Source organism: Gymnodraco acuticeps, unplaced genomic scaffold (genome assembly GCF_902827175.1).
Source record: "Gymnodraco acuticeps unplaced genomic scaffold, fGymAcu1.1, whole genome shotgun sequence".
Lineage (NCBI taxonomy): Eukaryota > Metazoa > Chordata > Actinopteri > Perciformes > Bathydraconidae > Gymnodraco > Gymnodraco acuticeps.
The window spans coordinates 94,510-106,430 of record NW_022991538.1 but is presented as its reverse complement, the minus strand read 5'-3'; the positions used below and the strand labels follow the sequence as shown (position 1 = coordinate 106,430).

At 42.5% G+C, this 11,921-nt stretch overlaps 1 protein-coding gene across 5 annotated transcripts; it reads left to right on the top strand.

Annotated features, from left to right (window-relative positions):
• Positions 1–1,110: 1,110 nt before the first annotated feature.
• si:dkeyp-69b9.6 (zinc finger protein 628) lies at positions 1,111–10,940 on the top strand. 5 transcript variants are annotated; one of them, XM_034197183.1, is made up of 4 exons: positions 1,121–1,432; positions 1,979–2,093; positions 3,509–4,170; positions 6,271–10,940. In XM_034197183.1, exons 3-4 carry the CDS (start codon positions 3,954–3,956, stop codon positions 8,637–8,639), a joined length of 2,586 nt encoding a protein of 861 aa, XP_034053074.1. In that variant the 5' UTR covers positions 1,121–1,432; positions 1,979–2,093; positions 3,509–3,953; the 3' UTR covers positions 8,640–10,940. The 5 variants fall into 5 exon arrangements, with proteins under 5 accessions (XP_034053071.1, XP_034053070.1, XP_034053073.1 ...); XM_034197180.1 differs by having other exon boundaries at positions 1,111–1,432; positions 1,979–2,108; positions 3,509–10,940; XM_034197179.1 differs by having other exon boundaries at positions 1,111–1,581; positions 3,509–10,940.
• The last annotated feature ends 981 nt before the right edge of the window (positions 10,941–11,921 follow it).

Sequence of the window (11,921 nt, the reverse complement as noted above, 5' to 3'; positions counted from 1 at the left end):
CATTAGTATTCGGCTTGATGACAACCATAAATATCAGCGAGGACCGCTGAAATTATTCAGTGGTGAGAAAAAGGATGGAAGCAACTCTAACAAAATCAAGAGCAATGAAGATGGCAAAGAGTGGGGATTTTCTGTCAAGTTAGGCAGTGGATGGAGAAAATACTCGTTACAATAGACTTAATGTTTGAGAAGAACATTTTTAAATAATTTAAAACCCTATGAAATACATTTGGTTTATGCTCCAAAGAGTTTTGTAGATATTTACATTTAGGGAAACTACAAAATGTCACTTAGGGTATGGAACAACCTTAAATAATAAAACATTTTAAATAAGTAATATATAAGACGATGGTAAAAAATGAATGACACAAATGTATAAATGTATACAATCACACGATCAGGACTCCTATAATTATTTATTTAAGAGGACCAAAGTCATAACATAAAGTGTTCAAAACCAACATATGTGTTTATTAGTATTTGTTGTTGTTTTTATGATTTATCTTTTAATTTTTGTTTATCATGATGTAATGATTTATACTTTTACAATTGTAGGCCAGACTGTGTAGGTTGTTTTCATTATTTATTTCCTGAAAAAAGTGCTGTGTTTATAAGTTTAATGTACTAATTAAGACAATAGTCGAGGAAGTATTCAGATCCTTTACTTAAGTAAAAGTAATAATACCAAAAGTCCTGCAATGAGCAAAAGTATTCAGAAAAATGTTAAGTATTGAGGTTAAAGTACTCCGTGCAGAAGATGTCCTTACAAAAGAGTCCTTATGTAGTGCTTTAGTATAGCCCATGGGCATGAATGGTTACATTGCACCTCTAAATGTTGTACTAAATATTGTACAATTCAAAGTAGCCAAAAGGCTTTTGCCTCCGTTTAACCATTATTATATGGGTAATAAATAACTAAACCAAGGAAACATAATTATGTGTTACACCAAATGCTACTTTCTTTTCACCTAATGCTATGTATTTATTAATTATAGCCAAGTGTAATATTCTCGTCTATAATAGGCCTATATAAACAACAGCCGTTATGCAAACAGGGGGGAAAGTCCTAAACCTCCAGATGGGACTTGTTGACTTTGGATACATTTGGAAACAGTGTTGTAGCAGTGGAAATGGACACTGATGTATTTGTAGCATTTGTGGAAGAGGAGTCGCTTTTTTTTGTAACCGACGGTGCAGCCGCCCGTGAGCCCCGCTGGTGCTACCCGGAAATATTACAAGGGCCGGAAAGGACCGATGTTAAGGGAGCACACGTCACTCACTTTTACCCAAAAATATTACCACCGACCATCCAAAATTGTCTCGACCGTCGAATTTTTTTATCTGAAGCTCCCTGTCGACGCAGACCGGTGGTAATGAAGTGAATAGACGGCGGCTGCGGTATCCTATGGCGTTGGTTTCTTCTGGGAACCGTGTAAGTGTTGACTCAGCTCAGCATCAGTGAAAATGGCTCTCGCTAAAGCCTGGAAAACAGCACGCAGAAATGGTAGCAGGTGATAGCTAGTCGGTTAGAAGAAGGCGTGACAGGCCTCAACCATCTGCAACTGTGCTCTGGATGCGTAGGTAAACATTTGCCGAATATAGGTTACGCATATGTATAAGCTAACGTTAGCATCGAAATGACAACGGTAGTCTGCATGCTTTTAATGGTGCGGTGTGGAAAGATGGCTAACGTTAGCTGCAGCGGCTGGGTGGTTTTCTAGATTGCGTGTGGCTGCAAATGGCTAAACACGCCGAGCCATTGTACAATATGTTGCTGGAGAACCGTGAAGTTTTGCATGCAAGCGCGTCCAATGTTTTCCTTATTTTTTTCTTCGAAATGTTAGCCAATACTATTACAGGATGCCTCCTCAAAGTGCATCCGTTATGTCTTGCGCCTGTAAGACTCAGCAAATGTTTACATAGTGCAGCGGTGTGTTACAGTGATGTTCATTTGAAGCATTTCTGCCTTTCTTCACAGGATTGGTGATTTACATTAAAATGAGAGGCAGCCAAACATGCGATAGATTACCTCCCTCATCTACCAGGGGAGCGCTTGCCCCCCACCAGGTTCATCGCATCGATTAGAGGAAACGGTAAGATATAACGAGGTGAGCAACACGATTCAGTGAGTGGTTTAAATGTAGCCAGACTACTTTCAGCCTGTTCACAAGTAGAGTAGTAATGGTACATTTTAATACAAACCCAAACGTACTGTTATGCCGGTAAAGACAAATGCATAATGCCACAGTTAGATTTTCTTTTCAGTTTTGTTGTCTAATAAGACGTGTATCTAAAGTGGATTAATTCAATTGAAATGTAAACATCTTAAATATGTTTGGTTAAATTATATTTATAATTTAATGTTGATGTCATTGCACATAGAGATAAGAAATTCAATGAAACAATATGTTTAGTATAATTAAGTGGCCTAGACATGTACATACAAATGAATCATTATACAGAATGAAATATAATTTGGACCATTTGCATTAGAAATTGATGCAATCTTAACAGGCCAGTCACCCTTTAAGGTATTACACAGAACAGATGCTTTGTAATGACCACTCAGGCTATTGAGCGCTATTCCTTTAGTAAGAAAATACTATAATTAGAAAATACTGAGACTGAGCTAAATCTTTGTTGGCCTTTGTCACAGTTTAATAATAAGTAAACAAAAACAAAAATTAAAAAAGTCAATCATTTACATTATGGTTAGTATGGGGTTTACATTTAATTGTCTGTTATTACAAAATGTGGACCAGAAAAAACGTAAGTGTGGGTAAAACATAAATAATCAGTTATGTACAAGCGCCTTCATTTTACAAAAGAACGGCATCTGCTATGCAATGTGTTTTTTCATGAAACATTGCTACACCTCTCTTTACTCAATAAACACTTGGTACATGCCGATAGCCACATTTACTGTACAGATTACAGTGTGAGATACTGTACATGACAGAAGTGCTTCAACATATAAGCATTAAAGGGATATGTAAGTGTGAGTATAATTGGGGGATACTTCTAAAGTAGCTTTTTTCCACTAACCTATATGGCGCAGGCCTACTATTATAAACAACTATATGCATAGACAGTAAGAATAATAAAGGTAACTTTAAATTTATATATTTCTTAACATATTGAATAGTCTGGAAAAGTAGAAACATCTGTAGAGAGATACCCTAAATTGTTGAGTTTTGCTGTCTTCACCCTTCAAAAACAGAACAGTAGCAGGGCAGCTATGAACCTTTGAAACTTTATGTAACATAAAATAATGTTGTGGTATCATGTATAGTGTGTATGAAGGTCAAATGAAACCTTGTGGACTGTACTGGATAAATACAAGTCATAATGTCACCTAATGATACATTTGAATGTTTTGTAATGTTGACGTGCAGACTTAGGTTTCTTTCTATTTAGATTTACCTTATTGGATGGTGCACCTTGTTATAGATATAAGTACAGTCCTGTTCCCCTCTATGACTTTCATCCCTTTGTGAATTTCTTCCAGCTGTAGGAACATCTTGGCTGAACAAGGATGAGGAGCCTTGCTTAGATGAAGGATAATGTCAACGCAGTTACTCTCAAAGGAAACAAGAAGTCATTTCTTCTGCTTCTCAATAAAAATCACATTTTTAGCATTTTTTTTAATTAGATGGAACTCATCTACTTGTCTTAAAGACACTTTTACCCTTTAATCATAAACTCATCTTCCCGGCCACCCCACTCATTTTGGAAAAAGAGTGTGGGCATTGGATTATCAACAGGGAGCACCAGAAGTTAACTATCTGGAGGGACGAACTTGGTATTTAAGACATTCAAGTAGTTCTGGGAAATAAAGTAGAATAACCTCACGCTAAAGTTTATCTTTCACCAGTCACTGGTGGGATCATTGTTTTTTCGCTCCTAGCGCTGGAGGTTTGGCGCCTGCACCCCCATGTGCCAGTGAGTGGGAAATGTTCCAATTTGGAAAGTACAATCTGGACATTATAGAGATGTTAAGTGGGCACCAGGCCCACCAGTTTAAAGGCCTTGGTTTAGATCGACAACTACAGCATCAACAGCAAGTGCAACTTCACCAGCATCAACTCCAGCAGCAGCAGCAACAACAGGCTGAATCTTCTGGAGCTCTTCTGTCTGGACTTGGCTTGGGACCCCTGCAGGGGTCAAGAGGTAACGCCTTTTCTGATTCTGCCTCCATTTTTGCCAAGATGAGTGCCCCTCCTCCCCCACCTTTACAACAACAGCCTTCCTCATCTCAGAGCTCTCGTTCAAAGTCAAGCAAGATGAGCAGCAGCAGCTCAAGCCATTCGTCAGGCTACCCACAGTTCCTGCGCTCTTTCCACCCGTCTGAGGCAGCACTAGCACAGGAGCAGTTACATCCAGGTGTAGGCCGTTTCGAGCACTTTGCTGGGGCAAGTAGCAGTAGTGGGAGTGCTGGGGGTTTAGGAGGATTAATAACATCAGCACCTCCACCCCCTCCTCCTTTGCATCCCGGCCTCTCTGTCCCCCAAGCATCATCTGGTCCTTCCTCTTCCTCTCCTTCCCCTTCAACATCTGTGGCCACCTCTAATAACCCTTCTAGCAGCAGTACAGTCAGCTCTTTGGGACACCAGTTGGTTGGGGCCCAGTCTGATGCACGAAGCCTTCACCAACAGTTTAGTTGCATGTTAGCTGCTAATCAGTATTTCCTTTCTGGGGTGCCTTCTAATGCTAGTTTAGAGCAATTTCTTGTTCAACAGGGAACGCATAACCACTTGGGGCTTAGTTTGAGTCATACAGGCGGGGACCCTAGTCTTGCTCCGCCTCCTGCTTTGCATTCTTCTCACTCACATGGCCACTCCACTTCCCAGCCACAGCAGGCTCCACATCAGCCCCCTCAGCAGCAACAGCTTCCACCTCACACTCTTTCTCATCCTCACTCTCATTCCCATCCTCACCACCCACTCCACCCAGGCTCTCATTCTTCATCACTGAGTGGCTTCGACTTCCAGGGCATCCCTGTTCTCTCATCAAATCAGTTAGCCTCTCTGATGCAGCAGGAAGCAGGTTTGCCTCTCCCCTTGCCCCTTCATTTATCCTTATCTAAAGATGACGGTAAAGGTGAAAGTAGTGGAGGTGGAAGTAGTAGTAGTAGTGGTGGCAGTAGCAGTAGGAGAAAGAAAGCTATGGCCGGCTATTTGCCGCAGAGAAAATCTGATAGTGCTAGTAATAGCAGCAGTGGTCATGGCCATGTCAGCCACAGTGGTAATCTCACCACTAGCAGTCATGGTCAGCCCCCGGCTTTAATTGGTAGTGGGGTTGGTATGTCAAGTATGGGTGGAGACCCATCATCCCTTCTAGCCTCATCATCTTCATCCTCATCAGTAGTTTCTTCCTCCTCCTCCTCTGCTCCCTCTTCCACTGCTGCCTCAGTACTGGTTACTAATAATTCTCACCTTTCTAAATCTGATCTGAGCTCAATGCAACCCAACAACTCAGAGTCTGATGTAGAGCCTGTTTATAGCTGTGGAGAGTGTTGCAAAAGCTTTCCTCACCTTTCAAGCCTTCGCAGACATTTGCGCATGCATGAGCCAACTACAGCAGGTACTAGCAATGCTTCCTCTACTGGCCCAAACCCCATTCATATTAAACCACAGGCTGACCCAAGCCTTCCCCATTCTACCCAAGAAACCCCCCAAACCCCGCAAACCCCGCAAACCCCGCAAACCCCAACAATTTCTTGTCCTAGCCCAGACAAAATATTTAACTGTCCTGACTGTGGCAAAGGCTTTAAGAAAAAAGGGCACCTCCTGCAACATGGAGTTTTACACTCTTCAACGCGCCCATATGGCTGCTCCACCTGCTCTCGGGCTTTTAATCGTAGAGAATCATTGACACGCCATGAGAAGATACATGAGGAAAAGCCTTTCCGATGTCCCGCCTGTGGTCGTGCCTTCCGTGAGAGCACCTCTCTACTGAACCATGCTGCCTCAGGCACCTGCGGCAAGCCAGGTAGGGGACCCAAACAAAGGGGGAGCAAGACAGAAACTGAGGGTGAGGACAGAGTCGGGGGAGGGGGTAATGGAGGAGTGGGAACTTATCACAGCAATAGAGGTGTTATTTATGGGAAAACTGAGGAAGACGATGGTGTAATCATTGTGGGGGAAGGAGAACCAAAATCAGGTTTAGGATGTGATGGTCTTTTTCAGTCTGCAAGGGGAGGGAATTCAAATGACAGGGACAGAACAGATGCTAAATACCCCACTGACTACTCTCGGAATCGTTACACAGGCTACCATGATGACCATCGTTCTCAGGGGAATCCATCTCCATGCTACTCTGGTGCCTCCCCCTGTGGAAGTGGGATGGCGGGCCCAGCTCTGAGAAAGGCACCATTGGCTCCAACACTGCATCCACACTCACAGAGCCACAACCAGCACCACCAACAGCAGCAACAGCCCCACCTGCCCCTTTCTTCTCTACTGGATGACTCAGAGGATGATGTCACTAGCTCTGTCAATAATGCAATCTCCGCAATAACGGCAGCTAGTAACAGTGGAAATAGAGGGGACGATAGGGGAGACATCATAGGAGGTCTTCTAGGTGGTCTTGGTTTAGGACCTCTTGGCTCACCTTCATCTACATCTGGTTTGGATAAGAATTTCAGAGGTGGTGGGAGCCAGGATGCCATGAGCAGCAACCAACAGAATCTTGCCGCCAAACCAAAACGTCCACGCAAACCGAGAGCTAAAAAAGATCCTGCAGCTCCTGGACAACCCCCCAAACGTAGGCAATACACCCCAAGAATGGGGCCCAGTGGCCTCCCACCCACCCACCTCTGCAGTGTTTGTGGCAAGGGTTTTGCACGTCGCGAGACCCTGCGCAGGCATGACCGCATCCATACTGGAGAAAAGCCCCATCACTGCACTGTTTGTGGAAAGTATTTTAGAGAGGCTTTTCACCTCAGCAAGCATCAAACAGTCCACTCTGGGGCAAAAAATTACAAATGCAGCATCTGTGGGAAAGAGTTTGGTTACTCCCAGAGCCTCAGGAGGCACAGCAAACTCCATAAGAAGGGAGAGCTGGAAGAGGTACCCACAACACCAGCTGCGGAGAACCTCAACAGCTTTAACCCAAACCCTCAATGTAGCGTTGCCCAAGACAGGAGCCAGAACCAAGCTCCAAGCACCTCCACCTATTACTCCTACCCTCAAGACGTCAAACCTCAAGACACCAACCCCCAGACACAGCCTCCACCGCATCCACAGAGCCAACCTCCGCCTCGACTCTACACCTGTGCTATATGTTGGAAGTCTTTCCGCCACCACTTCCATTTGACTGCTCATCACCAGACGGTTCATGAAGGTGGGGGTGAAAAGTTATTCTGCTGTGAAGTATGTGGGAAAGCATTTGCTTACGCTAACAGCCTCACCCGACATAGGCAGTCACAGCATGGGATAACCCGCTCTGAAGCACCTAACTCACAAGAAGGCAGCAGTGGGTCTGTAGACAACAGAGGTGTGAGTGATGTTAATCAGTCAACATCAGAGAGTGAGGCTGCTACCAATACCCTGCTACAGATGGCTCCTTCCTCTGAAGGCCATGGAGGGCAGGGTCTTAGTGTCGTCACTCATAGCCATCAACAGCCACCCCAGCAACCACCATCTGGTTACTCTCCCCTCTTCTATGATGCTGCAGCCCAATCCTCAGCCTCTGGTGCTCCCTCTTACTCACAGCCTCTGCCTCCAAACTCTACAATCATGGCCCCTCAGCACCCGCATTCCCCAGCCGGGGTAAAAGGAGAGCACATATATCCAGCTGGATCCCGTAGCCGTACGCTCCACACCACAGCCCCATTCCAGCCCCTCACCGATCTGCCCTCCACTGAACATCATCATCTGCATCATCATCATCATATCTCCCCCCACCATCATCTTCATCCTCAGTCAGGTTCCCAGTCCCAGCAAAACCTTGACTGCAGCATCCAGTTGTCAAATTATGAAATGAGACGACAAAAGAAGAAAAGAAAAAGGTCTGACCGGAGAGATTGGAGGGAAAATAAATTGGAATCCCAAGATTTAGTCAGATTCGATGAAAGCAAAAAGAAGAGAAAGATAAGTTGTACAATAAGAGGGCAGTCGAATAAAAAACAAGGCTCTCTTCGCTTGACGATTAGACGAGGCGAGGGATCAGGTGGTAGTGGCTATAAGCTTGTCAACACCGGGGGAATGAAGGTGCAGATCCTCTCGTCTCTCAAAGTCCCAGTTAAACGTTTTGGCTGTCCTATATGCCCCAATTCTGTGTTTTCCCGTAAAGCGGGACTGCTAGTCCACATGGCAGTTAAACACCCACAAAGAGCCTCTACCACTCAAGAGCGACTAAGGTGCCGTGTATGTGGGAAGCAGTCTCCCAGGCCTTTGGCAGCCTTCATTCATCGGGCCGTCCATCGTGCCAAAGGGACTTTTTCTTGCCGACGCTGCTCCACTCGCTTCTGGAATGCTACACTGCTCTACAGGCACAAGGTGTCCTGCCGCCGCAGGGCAAAAGGACTGCAACGAGGAGACGCCAGCAGGCTGAAGTTATCAAAAAGAGCAGGAGAGAAGGAGACCCGAGAGGGTCAGGAGGAGATGCCATTCATACAGGGACCATACAGATACTGAGCATCCTGGTATCTGAAAAGAGGCAAACCAGAGAGAGATTTCAGTTCTTAAATGGGAAGGGGGAAAAAAAGGGACTTGAAAAGGCAAAAGCTGCCTTTTTAAGAGTTATCCTCATGTCTCTGTTGACATCTATTCTGCTTAATATTAGAATGCGTGTGTTAACAACTACTGTAGAGCATCCTATAAAATATCACCAGAAATTCTTCCAGGTTATATTGGAAGAGGTTTTCAAAGATGTGACTGTTTCCATAGATTCATTAACCCATTAAGTGCATTGACACTGTGCTTGGCTGACACTGTGCAGTAACTAGACAAGTTTAGGTGAAATGACCTGCTAATGTATCTCTTTCCCATAACCAGACTCCCTGCTTCACCTCTTGCTGTATGATAAACGTCTCTACTGTGTACTTTGTTTTGTTGTTGTTCACTTAGAAGATTTTTTTTAAATGTAAAGTGCATTTATTAGGAGTAGGGACATGAGGACAAAGACCTTTTGTTGATAGTTTGTCAGTGCATGTTTGTTCTCTGGTCAAGTTTTTAGCTGAGGTTGTGAAATCACTCCTACAGTATGTGATGGTTTATTCAGTATATCCCAGGAGTTTGTAGTGTAAAACTTGATTTGAAGGTTACTCTATATTCCCCAGTGATTGAATCACAAATAGTTAAATTGTCAAAGTTGCTGGTAATTAGCATTTCAAGGATCCCTCTCCTGCCAAAATGAAGAATCTTTCAAAAAGCCTTGCTTAGTATGTACACTTTACTTCATTTATTTGAGATATTCCTAGCTTTTATACCAAGAGATTGAAAACAGGTAAAACAAGTGGACTGTAACACATGTTTATCTCATGTTATTTGTATGCTCTTTTTAGCAGTGATTATTTCTACTGTACTTCACGGTGTGTAAAAGACAAGGACCTATTATATTAGAAACAAATGTAATATTCCATGTATTTATGTGTGTAACCCAATCAGTCTTCATGCAAACCTTATACTTAACCCCTTTTACTTTTTGCTGAGTTTCAATCATATTATTACTGTCACAACTTGTTTTGTTTTTTCGGCTAAAAATGTACATTTTAAGTAAATCATGTCACTTTATTCACATGAAATGTTCATACCCCTGTCAAGCCTTGCTTTTCTTTTTTTTCTTAAGAAAAAATATAGTTTTAGTAGATTTCTATCACATTATTTACTGATAAGTCAGTAGTTGATTATATTTCAGCAATGAATAAACCTTAAGTGTAATCATTTGTTTTCCTTTTATTTCTCATTCAAAGTTGACAACTGCAATATCCAGAAGATGGTACAAACAGCTAGTCATGAGTAAGTTTTAACTTTCACCAAAGTCAGTAATGCATATAATAATTTTTAGCTTGATGTTTAATGTGAATTTCATATCAATTTGTGGATTAAATGGTTATTTTTTTTGGATGTATCATAATCACCTTCATTGGCCAAGTATGTGTAAACATACAAAGAATTTGAATCGTTTGCATTGTTCTCAGTTTGCACAGAAATATGTGACGGCTAGGATCAAGGACAACAAAAAAGAGGGATGTGCAAAGATATTAAAAAAACAAACAAGTAAAAAAACACGAATGAACGTAATTAAAACAAAACAAAAAAATCTATAAGTGTTCTGAGAGTTGAAAACTATAAAAAATGGTTTGACATGGATGATCATATGTCTATATATGCTGAATGGAACGTAAAGGATTTGTATTGACGGTGGCAGACAATATTGACATATAAACAAACCAATGGATTAAAAGACATAATCTATAATAGGATCAATGTTTTGGTACACAGGGTTATACAAGTGTATGACAGATGTAACTGTTCATCAGAGTCTCTGAGTTTACTGTTCTGGAGTAAAGTGTTGTGTAGTGCTTGCTTACCAGAGGGGAGGCAGGTTGAATTAAGGCCTAATGTTACTGCCAGATTATTCTGGGGTAATGTCTTGCTTTCAATAATTAAAATGCTCAGTACATTATCACTATATTAAAATAAAGGACTGTGTACAACACCTCACTCCACCAGATGGCAGTAAGCAACTCATTTATACTGTCCTCTTGGCCTGGTGTGGATGTGTGGCAGTCACATGGATTTTGCACTGATAGGGGGTGGACTGGATAGTGTTGTATGACTCAGTGAATTATCTGCCCGATTAATACCTAAAAGCAAATACAATGCTTGAGTATCACTTGGTAATCTCACTTTAATGTTAAGAAATTAATGTGATTTGAGGGTGAAATTAAATGCATGCATTTTTGCATTTGTATAAACTATAAATTCACAGCATTACATTGTTATTCTTCCCCTTTCTGTGATTCCAAATCAATTGTCATTATTTGAAAATATCTGAAACGGTCAAATCTATTATACTTTACTGAGTGACACCAACCCCAATGTTGTGATTTAGATTACAGTTGGACCTTGAAGTAATCATTGCTATATATTATATGTCAAAATGACTTAGTTAAACGTGTGTTTGAATTCTGATTCAACATCGAATCAATGTGTTTAGCTTTGTAACATAAAATATGATTAATCCCCACCGCTTTAGGTCGGGTCCCATGTGGTTATGATCCAAGGGGCCCACTGACGGACAAAGCGTTTAGTTGGATAGTTTTACTGTAAAGAAAAACACAGGATCACAGGACAGGGTGGACTAAAGGGGCCAAGGACATTAATGTACAACTAATAATCACATTTAGTGCACAGTATTCATAAGGACTATTTGCGTATTAAGCTGCAAGATTACTTGACTGTCAGTTATTTACATGTCCAGCTCTGGAAACAAAACAAAGAAGTGAACTCCTGTGGCGCGCGATGTTTTTGCATGTGCTCTGCAACAGTAGGCTACAGTAGACACCCCTCGCGCTTTTTGTGTTTCGAACTGGTCTCACGCGGCTGTGGCAGACGCTGAGGGGAATCCGAGCGGGCGGGTTTCTTCGACCTATTTCTGTCCAATGGGCGCGCATCGTGGGAGGAGCCGCGAGTCTGCAAAGCCAATTGTAGCCAGAGCCGCGAGCGGACAAGGCATCCTCTCCGCGTGGCTCGTACACGTGAGCTGGAACAGCTATTGTACGCCGCGAGGCAACGTGCAGGAGCGCTGCTCGCCTGAAAAAACGGCAGTCACGTTTTCTGTGGATTAGAAAAGGAGACTGGAAAAGCCATGCTGCACTACCTGATTATCACAGCAAGACAAAACTGTGCTTTAATAAATATTAGCAACGGTTTGAGGCAGTAATCCTGAGAATAAATAAATGACTTTCATTT

Excerpts from the sequence above, each read along its gene's own strand:
- si:dkeyp-69b9.6 (XM_034197180.1), top strand. The coding sequence starts at position 3,954 with ATGTTCCAATTTGGAAAGTACAATCTGGACATTATAGAGATGTTAAGT.